This window comes from Nicotiana tabacum, chromosome 18 (assembly GCF_000715075.1).
Source record: "Nicotiana tabacum cultivar K326 chromosome 18, ASM71507v2, whole genome shotgun sequence".
Classification (NCBI taxonomy): Eukaryota; Viridiplantae; Streptophyta; class Magnoliopsida; order Solanales; family Solanaceae; genus Nicotiana; species Nicotiana tabacum.
In genome coordinates, this window is record NC_134097.1 from 50001678 (window position 1) to 50023704 (window position 22027).

The 22027-nt window shown below is 41.3% G+C and overlaps 1 protein-coding gene across 1 annotated transcript; it reads right to left on the reverse strand.

The window, feature by feature from the left end:
- Positions 1-19134: 19134 nt before the first annotated feature.
- Positions 19135-20214, reverse strand: LOC142172903 (fatty acid elongase 3-like). Its single transcript, XM_075236850.1, has one exon. It carries the CDS (start codon positions 20142-20144, stop codon positions 19314-19316), a length of 831 nt encoding a protein of 276 aa, XP_075092951.1. The 5' UTR covers positions 20145-20214; the 3' UTR covers positions 19135-19313.
- Positions 20215-22027: the final 1813 nt, after the last annotated feature.

Consider the following 22027-nt stretch of genomic DNA (forward strand, 5'->3'; position numbering starts at 1 on the left):
CAGGGTATTCTCTCTTCGTGCCGCTCCGCCCGTACAATCTCAAAAGCTTGATAGACCGTATGTTCGCTCCCTTCTCTCGGTTCAAGGTACGGGATGGATGGGTCCCGATAAATGGCATGCTCATCTTCCCCATGGACCACGATCTCCTGGTCTTCGTACTCGAACTTCACCATCTGGTGAAGAGTGGAAGGCACGGCTCCTGCCGCATGGATCCAAGGTCTGCCAAGGAGAAAATTGTAGGATGTGTCCATGTCGATCACCTGGAAGGTTACTCGAAATTCGACCGGTCCTATGACCAACAACAGGTCTATTTCTCCCATGGTATCTCTCTTGATGCCGTCGAAAGCTCTTACGCAGACATTGTTGGGTCAGATTCTTCCGGTCCCAATTTCCATCCTTTGTAGCGTGGAGAGCGGGCAAATGTCAACACCTGATCCACCATCCAACATTACCCGCTTGACATAGTAGTCCTTGCATTTAACTGTTAAATGCAAAGCCTTGTTATGTGCCGCTCCTTCCGGGGGTAAATCATTCTTGCTGAAAGAGATTTGGTTGACGGCGAAGAATCTTTCTGTCATTCGCTCTAGTTGTTCCACCGAGGTTTCAGTTGGTACATATGCTTCATTCAGGGTTTTCAATAGGATCTTTTGATGCTCGGTCGACCTCATCAATAATGACAGCATGGATACTTGTTCAGGGTACTTGCGCAGCTGATCTATCACTTCGTAATCCGGCATTTTCATTTGTTGGAAGAACACTTCCGCTTCTTTAACACTCACAGGCTTCTTTGGCGGGAAGCGCCTTTGTGTGGCGTTGTTCAGTTCTTGGGTATTTGAATACCTTCTGATGAAAATATTTTCTGGAAGTTCTCCCATGACCTCTTTACCTTTGTACATTACCAAAGTCTTTTGATAATTCCACGGCACTGTGGACGGGTTGGTCATTGGCTTTTGTGGCACGCGTCCGATAACCACTGGCTCATTCAGCCGAGGTGGTTGAATCGTCCCCCGGACCACATAGGCCCCTTTTGGCACGTACACAGGTTTTGTCTTTTTGATCCCGAAGTTGTGCGCCTTCTCAGCTCGACCTCGTGGTATGTAAAGAACTTCATTTTTTACAGGTACCACTTTCTTCTCTACCTTCTTTTCAGGCTTGTTCTTTATAGCCTTGACCTCTTCCCCCTTTTCTGGTTTCTGGTCCATTTCGGGCCTCTTCCCCGTGTCGACAATGGCAATTATAGCTTTCAAAGCAGAATCGAACTCTTTGTCTTCACAAATCATTCCGATCAGCGGCCCATTATTGTGAGCAGGTAATGGATTATTAGTTACGTTCGGGATTTCCTCGTCCCTTAGCACTATTTTCCCTTGCTCTATCAAATTTTCGACCACTCTTTTCAACGACCAGCAGTCATTTGTATCATGTCCCTCGGCCCCTGAATGATAGGCGCATCTGACTCCGGCTTTGTAAGAAGGTGATGTTGGGTTTTGCCTCGTTTGAGGGATTGGTTGTAAGAAACCCAACTGGACTAGCTTCGGGAACAAAGTAGAGTATTGTTCACCGATGGGCGTGAAAGTTCGCCTTCGAGGTGGCTCCTGAGGGCGAAAGTTATTCTGCGGGGGTTGTGGGTTATAGTGGTTGCGGTAAGGAGGCTGATTTCTGGGAGGTGGAGCTGGGCCTCGGTTGGCTTGTTGTGGTGGATGGTTATAAGGTTGGGCATTCATGACCATATAAGGTTGATGAGCATATGCCAAATTTGAGTGGGGGTAGTAGTGTTGTGGGGCTCTTTCCGGAAAATGGGGCCTGGGATGACGATACTCCCTTGCTTCAGAGGCTTCCATAGTCGTTTCTTCCTTCTTCTTCCCCCTTGTCGTTCCTCCGGACCCGCTTTGGACGGCCTGGGAGGTCGCCCTTATGGCTGCTTGACTCAGAATCCTACCTGTTTTCAAACCATTTTCCACCATCTCTCCAATCTTGATCGCTTCCGCGAATGGCTTACCCATGGCTGACATCATGTTTTGGAAATAGTCAGACTCTTGAGCCTGGAGAAAGGTAGTGACCATTTCCACTTCATCCATGGGAGGTTTCACTCTCGACGCCTGTTCACGCCACTTAATAGCATACTCTCTGAAGCTTTCCGAAGGCTTCTTCTTTAAATTCGACAGAGAGTTTCGGTCTGGCGCAATGTCGATGTTATACTGGAATTGTTTTACAAAATCTCTGGCGAGATCATCCCATATATGCCATCGGGACATTTCCTGATCCATATACCATTCCGAAGCTATCCCTACTAGACTTTCCCCAAAATATGCCATTAGCAGTTCTTCTTTTCCGCCGGCTCCCCGCAATTGGTTGCAGTATTTTTTAAGATGTGCAATGGGGTCACCGTGCCCATCGTATTTCTCGAACTTGGGGGTCTTGAAACCCGTTGGCAGGTGCACGTGAGGGAACATGCACAGGTCGGCATAAGAGACGCTCTTTTGTCCGCTCAATCCTTGCATATTCTTCAAACTTTGTTCAAGGCTTCTCATTCTCTTGGCAATATTATTTTGTTCTGCAATTCTGGGGTTCTGATCCTGTCCCGGTGCAAGCTCGCACTGAGGCGGTAGAGGATTAGTGCTGGTAGCGAACCTGGTTGGTTCCATTGAGAACGATGGTGCTTGGAATGTAAAGGAGGATGAGTCAAAGCTTGGCTTGTATGTGGTAGGTTGTGCCGTAATCGGGCAAGGCGATGCAGTAAAGATGTTCATGCTTGCATCGGTGGCTGACATTCGGGGATGAGGCTCAGAAGGCGATCCAGCAGAGAAAGCTGAGGTGGCTGGGTACCCGAATGGGGTAGCAGGATAATTTATGGGGACATTAGACGTCCCACTTGACCTGGAGAATAATTCAGGGAATCCGGGGACGACACTTGGCAGCTCTTTCCCATTATTCCAATCGTCCAGCATTTCCAACATGCGGAGCCGTAGAATTCTATTTTCCTCCGCAGTTGCGGATTCAGGTGTGAGGACGGCTGAGATCGAGCTCTCCTCAGAAACAGGGATCGTTTGCAATGGAATTTCTGAAGACATTTCCACACTTCCTTTTGACCTGGTGAAGTAAGTGTGAGTACCGCTTCTGGCCTTAACAACAGGTAGTTGAACGCTTCTCCTTGACCTCGTGAAATATGAGTGTGAGGCCAGACTTTCACCAAACCAACCGTCTTTTCAAAAAACCCTGGAAATACTCAATGACAAACGCACGGTTAATTTGTAGCAAATAAACAGATAGTTAATCTCACGTTGGGCATGATGCACCTATACAGTTAAGTGGATTACTATATGTTTGCTACGAGAGCATGCGTCATTCCGGCATTTTTCCTCTTATTAGTTTTCCCCTTTTTTCTCTTTTTTTTATTCTATTATTTTTTTATTTTGCAGTAAAAGAAATGCGACCGGATCCGATGAGGATTGCCTACGTATCACGATGCCTACGTGAATCAGATCATTACGTAGTTCGAAAAACACAAATGATCGTAAAGGAAACAACCTCTTTATTGTTGAAAATGTTCTATTACAAACTACATTTGCAAAAGAAAAACGAACTTTGAAAATAAACCTAGATTCAAAAATAGACTAAAAATCACCCGGATGGGAAAAACAAGCGGAAGATGCTAAGATACAGATTTGACCTATGAATGCATTATGGTTTTGAAAATTGGTGTCCGCGGGGCATCGTTCGGCCTTGCCGCGGTCCTAGGCGTGAGATCCCTCTCAAGTTGCTCCAGCTCGTGCATAGTCTGCTTGACATAACCCATTACTGCTGAGAGGACGGTAACGCTGGACATGTTCTCACATCGTAGACATCGTCTGGTGATGGCATGGGCAATGGCCTTGATCCTATCTCTGGTTTGCTTCTTCTCCACGAGTAGGCGTTTTATCTGATCGCTGCATGTCTTAAATACTTGAGCATCTTGTATATGCTGATGCTTCAGTCGCCGTACTTCCAACTTCATCTGGGCTATTGAGTCGTACCAGTATCTGCTCTCCATTTGGAAGTCCTCGGCCTGACTAGCTGCTTTGATCTCAAGTGCAGCCATCTCTCTCTTTACTTTAGCCACAGTCTTCTCGTGGTTGCCTTCCAATTGATTCAGGTACCGGCGATGCTCATCTGCTCTTGCATCCCACTGTGCCCTGAGCTCTGCTATGATGTTTTCAGATTCCTCCAAACCATCTTGCCATTCCCTGATTTCACCTTTTAGCCTTTTTATCAGCTGCTCGTCTGATCGACGCCTTGGTTGTTTATCTGCATCCACCCTTATCTGTTTGATCTGGGCTCTGAGCATTTCATTTTCTTGAATTAACCTGTTCCGCTTTCCTAGATCGGTAGCAACTTGCACGTTGTGTTCATATTTCAAGCTTTCCACTTGTTGCTTTAACCTGCTGATTTCGGCGCAATAGCCTCTTTCCTTTGCTAACCAATCCCACTGCCTTTGTGATGATTCGGTAAAATTTCGGATGTGGGGTCTCTTAGCCGGCCTTTCATGCTCGAATTCCATCCTATACCATGCAAGGTAACCTGGTGCCATCTCTCCTTTGGCTCGATCCCGTACGCGAGTATCTGATTTCAAATATTGACACTCACTCCAGATTTGGCGAATCTTTGCTTCTGGGAATTGTCCGTTAGGACTTATCTCAACTGCTTGAGCGCTAAGATCTTCCTCATGAGGTACTGTCTGGCATCTTCCGAATTGTCTCAAAACTCGGCAGGGTGCGTAAGGTTGAATGCTCTTAAGCCCCATCAGCAAGAAATGAGTTTTAGCTGCCGACATATATAAGATCTCATCAACAGGCAACCATCCCAACATCCATTATATTTGGCTAGCAGTAAGAGCTTGAAAGAACGAGGTCCATGCCAGGACTCCTTTGGGCAAAATGATCTCTTTGGTTCTCGTGTAAGATTCTTCTATGCGGGTCTTTTCCGGGGAACCATGGCTCAAAATCTCGGAATGATGGCAGAGGTGCTCGGTCATCCATATTTGTAGGAGCAAGTTACAACCTTCGAAGAAATTTCCCCCAGCTTTACAAACTGTAAGAGCTCGAAAGATGTCAGATACCACCATAGGTGCGAGAGTACTGTCACTTTGCGTGAGTAAAGTGCTGACGACCCCGGATATCTTCAGATCAATGTTTCCGTCTTTCCTTGGAAATACCAGAAGGCCTAGGAACATCACCATGAAAGCTACCCGTCTGTGCTTGTCCCACTTCTGACGAACTCCTTTGCTGCACAGTTTGTTGATTGGATTATTGAATCCCCCCTCATGACCGTACCTATCATATATGAAGCATGGAGTACAAAATCCGGCTGCCAGATCCGGGTTGTGGACTGTTCTAGGTATCTTCAATGAATCTAGGAACCGATGTACCGTGATGACTCTTGGGGAGACCAAGTATTTTTCCTTCAAAGGAAGTTCAGTATTCCCGATGTATCCGGCCATTTCTTCCAAAGTCGGGGTGAGTTCAAAATCAGAGAAATGGAAAACATTGTGCGCCGAGTCCCAATAGGTAACCAAAGCTCTTATGATATCTCCCCGAGGCTGGATTTCTAATAAACCCACAAGACCTTTCAGATATTTCTTAACCTCATTTTGTCCTTCAACACCTAGATCATTCCACCATAGCCGTAACTTGACAGGGATTTTGGTCATTATTGAAAAATGTTCATTTTGCATCGTGCTCATCCTGCACATTTATTAAGGTGATTTTAACAAAACGAACTGACTCAAATTTTTTTTTTACAGAGGAGATCAAGTTTTGAACACGGCCTTTAAACACTTCGGGGACGAAGATTTTAAGGCTGTGTGGGTCTACTGGATTAAAATGCTAAACAAGACCCAAAGGTGGCTATTTATGCAAAGTCAGCCTTCCGGCGTCCCTTTCGGGAACATTCGGCTATTTATGACAAGACAACGTCACCCGATTTATTTACGACTCTTTTTTTTTTAAACAAATTTGAAACGCATTTTTTTTGATTTTGGCTATTTTAGCAAAAATGGGGGTTGAACTCGACGAGGGTTGCCTACGTATCTCACATCTGGTGAGAATCAAACCGGCGTAGTTCGGGCCATTGTGAATAGAGAAAATCAAATAAACCCAAAAATCAAGAATACGTATTTTTATTATTTTTTTTTTTGAAAAGAGATAAAGATTAAAGAAAATATTTATTACTAATTATTTTTTTTTTTGAAAATATTTGGACTTTTAGTCTGAATTTATAAAAGGGGTACTACAAAAGAAACAGCGTTTTTCTTTGAATTATGAATTTCCATTTTTTTTTTACTTTTAAATAAATACCTTCTTTTTTTTTCTTTTTTTTTTTATTTTGGAAATGATGAAAAGGAAATTTTGTATATATTTTTTTTTAATAATTCAAACTAAGAAAACAAATTTTGCTTTTATTCTTTTTTTTTAGAAAAATTCCGGCGAGGTTTTGACACTACTTGGACATTGGTTTTATTTTTCCAAAATAAGTAATTATCTCCCTACGCTGCTATTTTCCTTTTTTTTTAGAAACCGGTCAGCATGCGGAACCGAAGCAAATAAATGCGCAAAACAAATAGGATGCAGCAGGGTGGTCTTTTCATTTCAGGTTGCCTGTCCTAGACGGACCCAACCCCTGTGTTGAGTCCCCTAAGTCAAATGCAACATGATGCAAATAAGCGTTCCTACTAGGGATCCGGCATGAAGTCAAGTTATTCTAGGTTCGTAACCTGGGTATTTGTTCTAGACTGTGTACCCGAGCGGACAACTTGAGTCGAGGAGGGGGCTACGTACCGGGGACCCGCGAGATCGTCCAGCTTTGTAACTTGTCCGACCTCTTTCTTATTTCAGGTATTGACACTAACAGAATAGGGAGTCTCGACCAGCGAGCTTCTCCCCGGAGGTAAGAAGAGAAGGGTTTCGGCACAATTTATATATAGTTCAGATAATATCAAAGCGGTAAAAGACAACATTTAGCACGTTATGCAAAAACATGTAATAAAGGTCAGATAATAAAGCCAAATATAACAATTATTCTAAGCTCGAATTCTTGAACCCTGAACCAGTGGTTCTGGGTAAATATCCCCAGCAGAGTCGCCAGAGCTATCACACCTCCTTTTTGCGCGCCCGGCCCCGAAGGGTAAAAATGCGCGGGTGGAGTTTTTCCAATTTAAGTGACAATATTCGAAATGGGATTATTATTTAATTCAGAGTCGCCACTTGGGAAAGGTTTGGCTTTTGGTGTCCCAAGTCACCGGTTTATCTTGAATCCCAAATCGAGGAAATTTTCGACTTTTCCAAATGAAGTCTGCGAACCAGAAATTCTAAGTAAGGAATTCTGTTGACCCGAGGGAAGGTGTTAGACACCCTCGAATCCCGTGGTTCTAGCACGGTCGCTTAAATTGTTATAATGGCTAAATATCTGATTTAAGTACATGTTATGACTTATGTGCTTTTATTAAGTTTAAACCGCTTTTATCATTATCACTTATTTTTATAGAATTGCAACGTCGTGAAAATGCATCTCGAACCACGTCACAATCAATGTGCCCGTGATCGTCAACACATTTGGACTCCGTTGAGATTTGGATTTGGGTCACATCAATGTGCACCCGAATTTAAGAATATGATTTAATTAAGTCGCGCCTAAAGAGTCTAACGCGTTATTATTTTTTGAGAAGGCCATGAGATTCACTAAACGGCCTAGCCCGAATTCTAAATATTATGATTAGTTGTTGAGGGCCCCGCAATTTGTATTTTTTATTTGGCGAGGCTCGTCTTATTATTTACGAGAGATATCCTAAAGTGACTACATTTTCTATTATGTTTGTCTCTAAAATAAAAATAAAAAGGAAAAAGGTACGTGCTAATTTACTTAACCAAATCCAGATTTCCTGTCAATCATTTGATTCATTTGGTGAATTGTTTGCAAGATGAAAAATGCAGTATTTCGTGGACCATGTCTTTGATTTTAATGAAAATGACATACAGGCTGGTGAAACGCTACATACTCCGAATATTTCTTGAGTTGAATTTAGCTAAACTTACTTAGGCAAGATTAAAGGGATTAACTACTAGGCATTGTTACTAATGGGATTTGAATGTGATCTTATGTACTACCTGACGAGACACAGCAAAAGGACTAAAATAAAACTAGGCAGCATAGTATAAGTTTGGAGTATCTATACCCCGTATTAACAAAACAACTACAAACTAAAACATGAGGGACTAAGCTCAGATGAGTGTTAGTTAACATACACTTTCGTACTGTTGAATTGTAAACTAACAACTACACAGGCCCATTAATATACCACAAATATTACAACAAATAACTTTGAACTTCTTCAACCCTTTTTCATTTCATGCTTTCAAACTGTTTCGGTTACACCAATATGGGGACTTGAAATGTGTACCTGGAAATACTGAAAATGCAAAGGAGAAGGAGAAGAAGGTAGGGAAATCAGCAGCAGCAAGAAACAGAACTAGCAGTAGCAGCAGGACAGAAATGCAGCAGCAATAGAAAACAGAATAGCAGCAGCAAGAATCAGAGTAACAGCAGCAAGTACAACAGAAAAGATTCTATTGCGAGGTGGGACTAGAGTTGAAGAGGAAACAGCCAAATGAAAACAGCACACAGTGTGATGGCAACCAAACTCCAGACAATCCAATTCCGGGATATACCAAATGCAACAAAACACTAACAATAATCTCGATTGAAACTTAGAAGAAGCAACACTGCCTAACGTATTGACAACAGATGAACTTCAGACAAACAAGACCAAGTTTCTGATTTCCTAATCTGTTTTATCTCTTTCTTGCTCTCTTTCTATTTCTGTATCTATGTGTATCTATCAGATCTCTTCTTTTTCTTTCCTCCTCTCTTCTGTGTATCTCTATGTCTGTATGTATATATATCTGTATGTATTTCAACTCTCTCTTTTTCTTCTATCTTCTCTATCTGTGTCTCTCTACCTGCCCTCCCTATTATCAGATGCCTCCCAGTGTGTGTATTTTTCCCCTCTCTTCGGTCTGTCTCTATGTATTTCAGCTCCCCCTTTTTATAAGCCTCAATCTTACTCCTTTTACAGCCTGATAGATCACAAGAAACCCCTCCCATGTGCCATCTTCTTTTCAGTTCCACTTTAGCAAATTAAGTATTAAACCCCATCATTCCCTTGGCAGGCTTAAACTTTCCCATTTTATTAACTAAAAGCAAACATGGGCAGCAGAATATATCTGACAGCATATGCTGTCAAACCATTTTTAAATCAAAAGCTTTTTTATGCAGGAACCAGGCTGTGCACAATGCACATGCTGTGCACAAGTGCACATGCCATCAACTCAGATTTCAATTACAGACCAAGCCTTAGGTTTTCTGAAATCATATTGACAACTATAAGTAACTGAACTTGGTTCTTAATTGATTCAGGCAATGTTCAACAGAAGCAAATCGATTTATTTTTGTTCAGACAGTTGAAACTAATTGACGACATATGTCGACTCGACTATATTAGTTATAACACATACAATCGTAGCCAAAAATCAGACATTTAACAGTATCACACAAGGTTCGCATTATATTGACTAAGCAGAATTGCACTCGAAGAGTCAATTAGTCAGTCCAAATTTTGAAAATCAGCTAATTGCACAACACTCACATACAAATTATCAGAACAAATGGAAAGACTCAATCAAACAACAGAGGTTCAGGCAAAGTGGTCAAGGCACAGTTGATAAAAGTCAAGGACACAAACATTACACAACAACAATAAAAGCCTTTCGAACAAACATGGACCAAAGAACAAAGAGAAGAGAACAGAACTCACCTCAAATCCCGAAACATCGAAACCTTAACTCGGACTTGGTTAGGCCTTTGTTAAGGCTGAACGGACTTTAATCGAAGTGTTTCGCAGATGAGAAACACTTTGATTAAAGTCCATTAGACCTTAATCTCTTCGGTTGAACGGATATGGACCAGTGACGAAGAATCACAAAGTTCCAAAACTCAGATCTGGGATTCATGCTTCCCTGATCAGATTCGGACCAAACCAAGTATGGTTTGGTCACGAGGGGGGTCTGGGGAGTGTCTGGTATGAATTTAAAGCAGATCGGTGTAGATTAGGTTCCGACTCGAATCTTCAAATGAAGATTCGAGAAGGTGGGATAGGATTCGAGGTGTGTGGTTGGTAGATTTGGGTTCAGGACGGCACGGGGGTTCTATGGTGTTAAGGGCGAGGTCACCGGCGTCCGTGCCACCGGTTTTCATGGTGAAGGATACAGGGGCGGCTCTAGGGTTTGATGGGGAAGATGGTGAAGACGGGAGCTGGGGTGTCAGATGGGGGGGTAGGGTAAGGTTAGAAGGTTATATAGTTAGTGGGTGGGTATATCCTGGCCGTTGGATGAGATGCGATGAAGGGCCAGGATCCTTCAGCTCGAAGGAAACGGTGTCGTTTCAAGGGTAAAGGGTTTGGGTTGGTCCGGGTGGAAACGGGTCGGGTTCTGTTCGTGGGTATGGGAAATGTGATCTTGGCCGTTGATCAATCTGAGATCAACGGCCCAGATCAAACTGGATTAAAACGGCGTCGTTTGGACACCCTGGGTATCAGGTTGGACTGGACCGGGCAGGCCTGGTTTTGTGCATTGTTTGTTTGGGCCAATTTTAACAAATTGGCCCAAGTCCGGAAAAGGAAGGGCCTTTTTTTCTTTCTTTCTTTTTTTTTTTTCTTTTTCTTTTATTATAAAAATACAAAACTAAGTAAAATCAAATTAAAATAAACACCTAATACAATTATTTGCACACACATTAAAATAATTCAAAACAGGTAAAAATCAAACAAAACAAAATTACGGGCAAAGATGCCTGTCTATGCTTTTCTATTTAACAACCATGTTACGGTTCAGATTATGCATGACACGTACATTTTTTGTATTTTGTTTTAATAAAGTAAAAATGGGCCAAAGTCATAAACAATTAACGAAGTGCCATGTAAAAATCCCAAAATTGTACAACGGGATCAATTGTTGTTATTTTTTATTTCTTTTGGAGCGATTGTCTCGTGAAGCAAAAATCACGTGCTCACACCTATTGCTATAATGTAATACTGTTCGGAATAAAAAATGCTGGTGCTACTTATCAACGCCTAGTAAATCGAATGTTCGAAGAACAAATAGGTAAATCAATGGAGGTTTATATTGATAATATGCTAGTTAAGTCCCTGCGAGCAGAGGACCATTTGAAACATTTGTAGGAGACCTTCAACATACTGAGAAAGTACAACATGGAGCTTAACCTTGAGAAATATGCATTCAGGTCGGCTCTGGAAAATTCCTCTACTTTATGGTATCAAATAATGGAATCGAACCAACCCCGATAAAATCAAGGCAATCGAAGACATCACAGTTGTTGATAATGACAAGGGTGTACAAAGGTTAACGGGACACATAACCGCCATGGGTTGATTTATTCTCACTGTTTCTTCTCACTGCTTAAGAAAAAGAGCAACTTCGCATGGACCAAAATATCAACAGGCTTTGGAGGAACTCAAACGTTACCTGTCGAGCCCGCCATTTGTTCACACCTCAAAGGTGGATGGGCAACTTTACCTATACTTAGCGGTCTCGGAGATAGAGGTAAGTATGGTCTTATTTCGAGAAGAGCAAGATACTCAATTTCCTGTTTATTATGTTAGTCAGACCCTAGGTGAAGCCGAGACCCGATAACCACACTTAGAAAAATTAGCACTAGCTTTAATAAGCGCCTCTACGAAATTAAAGCCATATTTTCAATGTCCGATTTGCCAAACGGGCCATCGAGATCAGTGGGTACGATATCGAGTATCAACCCCGAATGGCCATCAAGTCGCAAATCTTTGCAGACTTCATGGCCGGCTTTACGTTAGCCCTCGTATCCTAGGTTGAAAAGGAAATATTATTGAAATATGGTACATCATCGGGGGTGTGGACCCTCTTCACAGATGGATCTTCGAACGTGAAGGGATCCGGGCTAGGCATCATTTTGAAGCCACCCACAAGTAATATAATTAGATAGTCTATCAAAACTTCGAAATTGAAAAACAATGAGGCCGAGTATGAGGCCATGATTGCAGGTCTTGAGCTAGCTAAGAGCTTGGGAGCGGAGATCATTGAGGTCAAATGTGACTCCCAACTTGTGGTAAATCAAGTCAACAGAACTTTCGAGATTCGAGAAGAACGAATGGAGAGGTACTTAGCCAAATTACAAGTGTCTCTACATCGATTTAAAGAATGGGCGCTACAGCACGTACATCGAGAACAAAATAGCGAGGCTAATGCCCTTGCAAATTTGGGGTCATCGATCGAAGGCGATGAACTTAGCTCGAGGAGTATCGTACAACTTTCAAGGTTAGTTATCGAAGAAGGACATGCCGAAATAAACTCCACAAGTTTAACCTGGGATTGGAGGAATAAGTACATCGAATACATAAAGAACGTGAAGCTGCCATCGGATCCTAAAGAATCGAGGACTCTGCGCACAAAGGTAGCACGGTTCACATTGACCGAGGATGGAACACTATGTAGGAGAACATTTGATAGACCATTAACGAAATGTTTGGGACTAGGAGACACCGACTATGTTCTACGGGAAATTCACGAGGGCACTAGAAGAAATCATTCTGGTGCCAAATCATTGGTTCATAAAGTCATTAGAGCAGGATACTATTGGGTCGATATGGAAAACAACACTAAAGAATTTGTTCAAAAGTGCGACAAATGTCAAAGGTATGCGCCGATGATCCACCAGCCCGGAGCGCAACTCCACTCAGTCCTATCCTGTGTCCGTTCATGAAATTGGAGATGGATATCGTCAGCCCTCTACCATCGGCCCTAGGTAAAGCTAAATTCATTTTGTTTGTGACTAGCTATTTCTCTAAGTGGGTTGAAGCACAAGCCTTCAAGAAAGTTAGAGAAAAAGAAGTCATAGACTTCATTTGGGACCATATTATATGCCGATTCGGAATGCCTGCCCAGATCGTATGCAACAATGGAAAACAATTGGTCGGCAGCAAAGTGACAAAGTTTTTTGAAGACCACAAAGTAAAAAGGATCATGTCAACGTCGTACCATCCTAGTGGGAATGGACAGGCCGAATCGACAAACAAGACCGTAATCCAAAATCTGAAGAAACGTTTGAATGAAGCTAAAGGAAAATGGAGAGAAATATTGCCGAGGTCCTTCGGGCATATCGAACAACGTCAAAATCTAGTACGGGGGCAACACCGTTCTCCTTAGTCTACGGTGTCGAAGCTCTGATACTGATCGAAGTCTGGGAACCTAGCTTTAGGTTTCGAAATACAACGGAAGAGTCAAATCATGAGGCTATGAATATAAGACTCAAATTGCTAGATGAAAGATGGGAAGCCACCCTCGTTCGAATGGCTGCGCAGAAACAGTGGATTGAGAGGTATTACAACCTAAGAGCCAATCTTTGACACTTTAAAACCGGGGACTTGGTTCTGAGAAAAGTCACCCTCAATACTCAAGATCCAAATAAAGGAAAATTTGGCCCGAACTGGGAGGGACCATATCAGGTTCTCGATATCATCGAAAAGGGATCTTACAAACTCAACACGATGGATGGTGAGCAATTACCGAACAATTGGAACATATCACTTTTCAAACGATACTATTGTTAAGGTATGATCTTCTCTATTTTCATTTGCATTTTATACTAACCAATTACATGTGCTCAACTGAAGATATCGAAGGATCCTTCATCACAAAGACCTTAGGTCTGAAAGCATGTGTTGCACTATTTTTCCTTTGATCGGTTTTATCCCAAATGGGTTTTTCCGGTGAGGTTTTTAATGAGGCAACCATTTTTCATGCTAAATTAGAGTAACTTAACAGTATCTGAGGTTTATTTACAATCAACCTTGAATACTAGGCGGCATCACCCGCGGATGTTAACTTTGTTACAAGGAAGTTACTTCGTGTCAATAAGGTCTCGATAGGTAAAACTTTGTAAGGGCAAAAGGGTCAAACAAACCATGCCCATTTAGATCACTCGAGCCCTGAAGGCAAATATGTACGCATGTATAATCTATTGAGAGAGTGTTTTTCCTACCAAATATTTCTTGCCTTAAAGAAATTTTTACTTTACAATTTCATACTTTTGATCTATTGTGGAAACAGTCTTAAGGGCCGATCACAACTAAAGTTCAAACAACTTACCCCGTACTTGGGGACTACCGTTCAAAAAATCGATGTAATCGAACTACTAAAATCTCGAGATTATAAGACCTTAAAAAGATAACCCTTATTTTTGTAGGCCACCGCCACCCCACTCAGGGATTGACATTTCGAACAAATTCGAAGTATAACCGGGAAACAAGCCCAAGAGGCAAATCCCAAGTCAAAGGCAACAACCAAACCAACACGGCTCAGAGACATCCGTATTCCGTAATAAAATAGGCCTTCAAATATTTCCATAACCGGGTTAAAAGGCTATCCTCGGCATATTTACAAAGGGTTTCAATCACATCAACCCTCGAAAACCCTAAGGGGTACCGAATTGTTCGAACTACCGAACAAGCTTATTTCATGCTAAGGCATAATGAAGCAAAGGGTTTCGATAGCACTAACCCTCGAAAACCCTAATGGGTACAAGTTTATCTTGTGTTGAGGCATAACAAATTTTTATATGATTAACCTTTTAAGCCGAAAAGGGAAAAAAGCCATTCTTTTTAACGCCATATCGGTCTAATTCAAGAGCCTAAGGGTCATCCTATTTTTTGAGTTCAATAAGTCATCCTCGCTCAACTAAAACCTAAGGGTCATCCAACTTCGAGTTCGAGCAAGTACTCACTGGATTACAAAGACTACATTTGTCCGACTTCAACAAAATTGCCTAAGTCTTTGTACCCATGAACAAGGCATAGACGAAACAGAATTTTCACAAGGCAGAAAATGAAATAAAGATAAGTTAGAAAGCAAAGAGATCTTTTATATATATGAAAGTATTTACAAGGAGCGATCAGGATCCTACACAAAAATTCAAAAAAGAAAAAGCATATGTGCCTAATTCACCTCGGGAGCTACATCCTCGCCATCGGGTTCTCCTCCACTCTCGGATCCACTTGCGCTCCCAGAATCATCATCATCAGAAGATAGCAATGCCTCGGCTTCAGCCTCAAGCTCTTTCGCATTCTCAATATCGATAACAAGGTTAAAGCTACGAGCATGAATCTCCTCAAGAGTCTCTCTTCGAGACTGGCATTTGGCATGTTCGGAAACACAGTATGCTCGAGCCAGAGCAACATCAAAAACTTCTTTTGCTCAAGCTTTAGTGGACTCGGCGTCAGATCGGTAGACGGCCGTGATTGCCTCAGCATCGGCCTTAACCGCCTCAGCCTCATATTTAGCCGCTGCAATCTTAGTGTCAAACCGAACATGTAGCTCTTCCATTTTCTTGGCTTGTTCCAAGCTCTTCTCTTTCATGCCTTGGAGTTGGCTTTCAGTTGAGGATAAGTAAGCTTGAGCTGCCTCTTTCTCTAAGCAAGGCAATCCATCTTTTGCTTCCACATAGAAGTCTCCGCCTTCATCTCATCTACTTCTTCTCAGAGTTGCACGATTGTTTCATTCAGCCGCTGGACCTATGAGATCGAATCATTAGCCATCACTTCCAAACCGAGGCCATAAATATCTACGACTTTATTTACCTGCTCAGACAGTTCACTTTGTTCTTTTTGGGCCATGGCTAACTCAGCTCGGAGACCTTTGATTTCCATTTCTTTTTTCTCACCAAGAAGCTTGAGAGCACTTTTCTCCTCGGTGAGCCCTCGAATTTCAGCTTCATATCGGCTCAACTCTCTTCGAAACTAAAAGAAAGCCTCATGATAAAGTACAGAGGCCTACAAAAATAGAAGGGAAAGAATTAGGCAAAGAGAGAAAAATACAAGTATGAAAACCGGCATCAACAGAAAAAGTTAGGACTTACCCGATTCAAAGCTTACTAGGCCTCATTAAAGAGGCATGGTGCTCCCACCACGTCCACCAGAGCTTGATCTTCCTCAGTGACCAGACCTTGAAGGTAACTGGCCACCCCTACGGGGCAGCAAAAACTCGTGTATCCTCCGGGACAGTAATAATGATGGTCCCTTTGCACTAAGGATCGACACTAGGGGCTGGAAACTGGCTGGTCAATCTAAAACTCGAAGAGGATTCGCCCAAGCTCCTCCTCGATACGTCCAAGTTATTCAAGCTAGCAAGATCATTGACCCCAGCAAAACAACTTTGGAAAAGGTCCTCCCCGAGGGCGCCTTCTACTTGAGGGACCTTCATAGCCTGAGCCTCCCAAACTTCCCCTTCTGAGAATGAATGAAGCGGCACGGAGTCTCCAATTTCTTTTGCCCCAAGTGAATCACTTGGGGCGTTCTCTTCATTTGGAAGGGCCTCAGAGCCGGTCCCTTCGGACATACCTGCCAAATGCTCATCTCGGCTGGAGACATCTTCCATCTCCGAGATCCTCTCGGTTCGAGGCTGAATTTCTCCAACCCTCACCGACTTAGAGGCCTTTGTAGACTCAGTGTTCCTCTTCACTAAGGCCGCTAGATCGGAGCCGTCATCCTCGTTTTCTTCTTCCTCCTCTCTTAGCCGTTGAACTACCTTCACAGGCAGGATGGCGGTGTCTTTCTTCGACTTATGAGCCTTACATTTCTTGGGCTTTGGGTCCTCAGAGGTCGAGACCCTTTTGCTCTTTTTATCCTTCGTCGGTTTCGGAGCTGGGGGCGATGACTCTTCCTCCCCGGATGGGGGCCTCATGACAGCATTTTCTCTGAGGCCTGTATGAAAGGAAATCAAGTTAGTATGAAAATATACATATCATAGAAGATCTTCAAATACGTGAAATTGGACTTACCATGATTTCTGGCCTCCCATTGGCCCCTTTCTAAATCGCACCATGAACGCTCAGCATACGAAGAGGTCGAAACCAGGTTCCGAACCCAGCTCTAGAGGTTAGGAATTGCACTAGGCATCCAAGAGATCGCTACATCATAGAAAGGGATTTTGATGAGAAGAAGCAAAAGAAATGAAACAATAAATGAAGGATATATGTGTGATTGTACTTATGCTTCATATTCCATTTCTCGGGAAATGGCATCTTCTTAGCTGGGATTAGGTCGGAAGTTTTCACTCAAATGAACCAGCCCATCCATCCTCGATCCTTGTCCTCATCTATGCTTGAGAACATCATTTTTGTAGCCCGATGGTGAAGTCTTATTAACCAACCTCGATAGAGACAGGGGCTGTACAACCTGATGAGGTGGTCGAGGGTGAAAAACATCCCTTCGACTTTGCTCGCGAAGAATCGGAGCAGAATGATAATCTACCAAAAAGAGGGATGAATCTGACCTAGGGTTATTTGATATTGGTGGCAAAAATCGATAATGACGGGGTCGACTGGGCCCAACATGAAAAGGTAAGTGTAAACACTTAGAAACCCTTTTACATGGGTAGTGATATCTTCTTCGGTAGCCGGAATCACCACCACCTTATCTTCCCAATGACAGTCTTTCTTCACCTGCTCAAGGTCACTCTCAGTTATCAAGCATATATATATATCTCGACATTGGCTAGCATCGACCAAGGACCGATGAAGTTTTCTTGACTTTGAAGTCGGAAGTAAGTTCACACCCCCCAGGAACACACTCATCAAGGTGTGGCTCCACCGGTGTTTTATCGCCGGCCGGCTGCGATGAAGAAGTTTTTTCCTTTTGAGGAACGGTTTTTGATGTTTTTGCCATTTTTGTATAAAGAAGGAAGAAGAGAATAAGGCTTGGTGTTTTGAGGGAAGGTTGACAATTAAAAACTAGAGATTATATATAACGGAAAAGTTTAAGAGATGTAAAAAGCTTAAGGGATTAGAAGGAAGTGAAAGTAAAGATTGAATCAATAAGAAAAGGGGCCTATTTAAGGGATTCACGGCGATAGTTCAAAGGCACTAGTGGCCGACCAGCAACTGACGCTCATTAATAATTTTGGAAACTGTACCGACGTGACGCTTCAGTCGCTTACGTCACGAGGATGACGTCACGACATGTCGAGGTACAAAATCGAAGGCTCAATTTGTTTCTTCTCATTATACTTTAAGAAATGTGGGGACTATCTGTATTCGGTTAAAACCGAGCCAACCCGATTTTACTATTTGATCGAGATTAGGTAATTTCATCGAAGGCCAGCCTCGTAGTAGATCAGACCAGAGCACGAAGACAAGGTATCGAGTTCGAGAATCGAGGTGCCTGTCAAGATCGAGGCCAGCAGCGATTGAGATCAAATATTACAAACTTCAAGCAAAGCGCAATAACGGAAAAGCGAGATATCCGTGACCGGTCGAAGATCATGTCAAAAATCCCGGAACAGATCCAATCAAGGGCGATTGTTTAGGCTAATCATGGGATTTACTTCCGTAATTAGAATTGTACCATTGATAGGATTCCTCTATTATATAAAGAAGGTTCTGATGATTTGGTAAACACCTTACATTGACAGATATCAAAGTAGTACAATACTTTCTGTCCAATTTATATTCTTGTTCATCTGCTTGTCATATTTCTAAGTGTTCTTGCATCTATCAATTCGAGGGTATTCAAACTCGAGGGCTGAATTCCTTTCATACACCAGTTTGCTTAATTTTATTGTTAATTTCTATTATTACTCTTTACATTTATCAATTGGTATTAGGTGAAATTACGTGTCCTTAAAAACACATTATAAGTTTAATTGTTATCCAATTTTAAGGGTAAACACATACAAAAGTATATTTTTTTTCTTATTTTCAATATAAGATAAAAGGATCTTGGTTAAGTCCATCACATTGTTTTTTCTAAAAATCAAGAGAAAGAGAATAGAATAAAACGTGGAAGTACAGTATCTAGGTGCTGGAATTTTAAGGACGCAGTAAATGCAAGCACTCTCCAGCTTTGAATGGAAAGACGTAGGGGCTAAAGGTAGAATATTAATGCAATTCCACGGGTTGATATGCTGACCCGTTCATTGGCCCAAATTGACCAGCCTGGAAGATGGGTCAGCTTGGGTTACAACCCAAACTATCCCGAAAAGAAAATATCACTAAACCAACTCATTAAAGCTTAGGCGGATTACATATTACTGGGTCAACTTTGCCATCTCTAATTTTCAATAAAGTCAACCACCTTTAGGTGGTTGTTTCTAAAAAAAAATGGAAGTAAAAAGTAGGCAAGCAGTACAAATAATCAATGAATACATAGATTCATAGAGTATAAAATAGTCGGTATGATAGAGTTATTTGTCTTTGTCCAGCTCCTTCTTGATGTTGTTGGTATAGTTTTTGGAATGAAAATCAAGAAAGAGCACCAAAAGTGAGGCATTAAACGCAAAACCGAAGCACCAAGACCCAACGCCGGTGCATCCAAACTCACTAGTAAAGTGATAATACAACATTATAGCCGAACATAGAAAGCCAAACATGAATTGGACAATTTGACAGTTTGTGACCAGCTTCTTCCACCACGGCCTTTTTCCTATAGCAGAGAGGAAATAATAGGCATACATTAGAACGTGAATCGAAGAATTAATGATGACAGCAAGACCTAACTGCGACTGAGAAGCCTGGAGCCCGACATAAGCGAGAACAGTCACAATTGCATGGTGGTAGATGTGGAGGAACGACAGCCTTCGCGAGCGAGAGCTGCTGAGTATGATTAGAAGGGTATCTATGAATTCAAGAATCTTGGAAAGGTAGCAGAAATAAATCCAGAAGAACACTGGTCCACGTGTAAGAGTATGATTGGCGGGGAAGCAGACGACCCACGTCCAATCATTGGGTGGCATTTGATGGAGAATAGAGAGGGTGCAGCCAATGACCATGATGATAGAGAGGAGACAGAGAATGAGGCTGTGGGCTGCTGTAATGGGGCGCATGGTGGTAGTAGAGATGCTGGGAAGTAATGTTGAGAATCTGAGAGATAATAGAGTGAAGGACAAGTAGATAGACACTGATAGTGTGAGGAAAAGTAGGGAGGAACCAAAATTGTGGCCCTGTTTCCACTCGAATTGGCTGATGTTCGGATGGTCAACAAGCCAGTAATGGATGCTAGAGTAAAGAGACTCCATGTTTAAACAGTTAAACTACTGAGCTTTTTTGACTTGTGTCTAATATAATGGATATCTCGATCTGTTTGACAAACATCTTATGTAGATATATATAGAGTTTCTACGCATAAGAATTTTCGAATACATGAGAATGTGTGGTCATTCGTGCATGCTAGGCTGGCAACTTAAATTCTAGCTTGATGTACTTTGAACTTTTCTAAATCAACTTAGATTAGACTGCTAATCCCTGTATAGCTAGCCCCTAACGTGGAGTGCGAGCAAGTTAGATTGATTTAACTTTTGAAAATGGTTAATGAGGCAGCTTATCCTAATTCTCAAGTTATTTAGGAAGAGCTTAAGTATTATATTACGCTGGCAGGTTACTTAAAACAAACCCCTCTGTTTCATTTTATGTGAACTTATTCATTTGTTGATATTCAAACTATATAAATTTTGACTAACCTTTTGAAATGTATTTTTTATCATATTGATATGAGAAGAATTGTAATTTATAGTACTTTTCGCATAATTTTTATATATTTAAAACTTTAAAATAATGAGTTAATCTAATTCAATTTAGTTTCAAAGATTAGTCAATTTAGCTTTAGAAAAGCGAATAGATCTAAATAAATTGGAACTTAAGGAGTATTTAATTATTGATCACTTTATTCTTATAAGGTATTGATTGATAATCTAGAAAAACACTCCATCTGTGGCCAATCGAGTGTAAAAATGAATTGTTCTGTTACTGCAATTGTTTCATATATGCCTTTTAAATTATTACTTACTGTGACTTATAGTATTTTTTACTTAGTTATGTAAATTTTATTTAAAAAATCATAAAGATCTTATGTCCAAAGGTTCACATAATAGGAACAAAAAAAAAAAAAAAAAATTAAACCCAGCAGCAAGGATGAAGCAAATTCGTCACTCAACGACTTCAAATCTTGATCAAAGATGCAGCTTTGCACTGGGAATTGAAGTGTGCTTATATGATAAGGCAGAAGATGCATAAAGAATAAAGAGGTATTATCACTTTCAGCCCGCGCCAGAATTTATTTACATTTGGTAGCCAAAAAAGTGTATAAATTTTATATAATTTTTGTATATAACATACAAAATATATATATATAATATATATACAAATTTTATACATTTTTCGACTAATATTTTTACAGATTGCTATACAGTATCATTTTTTCAAGAATAAATTTGAAGAAGCTTTAATGGGCTATGGAATGTGGAAGAGTTGGATCTTTAATTTTGGGCTAAAGGATAAAAAAAAGGGATTTTTACCTTCCTATACCACATAGGAAACCTTACTACCCTCAATGTTTAAGATTTGATTTAATTACAAACCCGTATACCAAATTACCAATCTTATACCATACTTAATTAAGGGTCTAATTAATTGGCAGTTTTTACTCCTTAATTAAAGGTATCCATATATCCCACGTTTCTCTCTCCCCTTAATTTCTAAGATCTGACCAGCATCGTTTTCCCCCTCCCATTTCTTTCTCTTCTCCATTCCTTCTTCTTCTAAAAAAATACAGAGATGAGACTCATTGAGTATAATCAGATTTTTAGCCAAAGAGATTCAATATGAAACTCATTGTTTCGGTTATTGTAATTTCTGGTAATTGTCAGATATTGTTTTGAATTTTAATAACTACGAGATCGAGAATAGATGTATGACACAGAAGACTTCCTCAATCGATCAATCAACTCAACAATTCTCAATTGTAAATTTGTGGGGTAGCCATATGAATCTTCTGTAACCTCCGGCTCCATTTTGTCTATATTATTTCAATATTAAATAAATTGTCTTTTTAGGCAATTTAGAGGTTCTTTAAAGGTAGAGATTCTTCAAGTGTCACACTTATCCGGCATTGACACACAAGTTC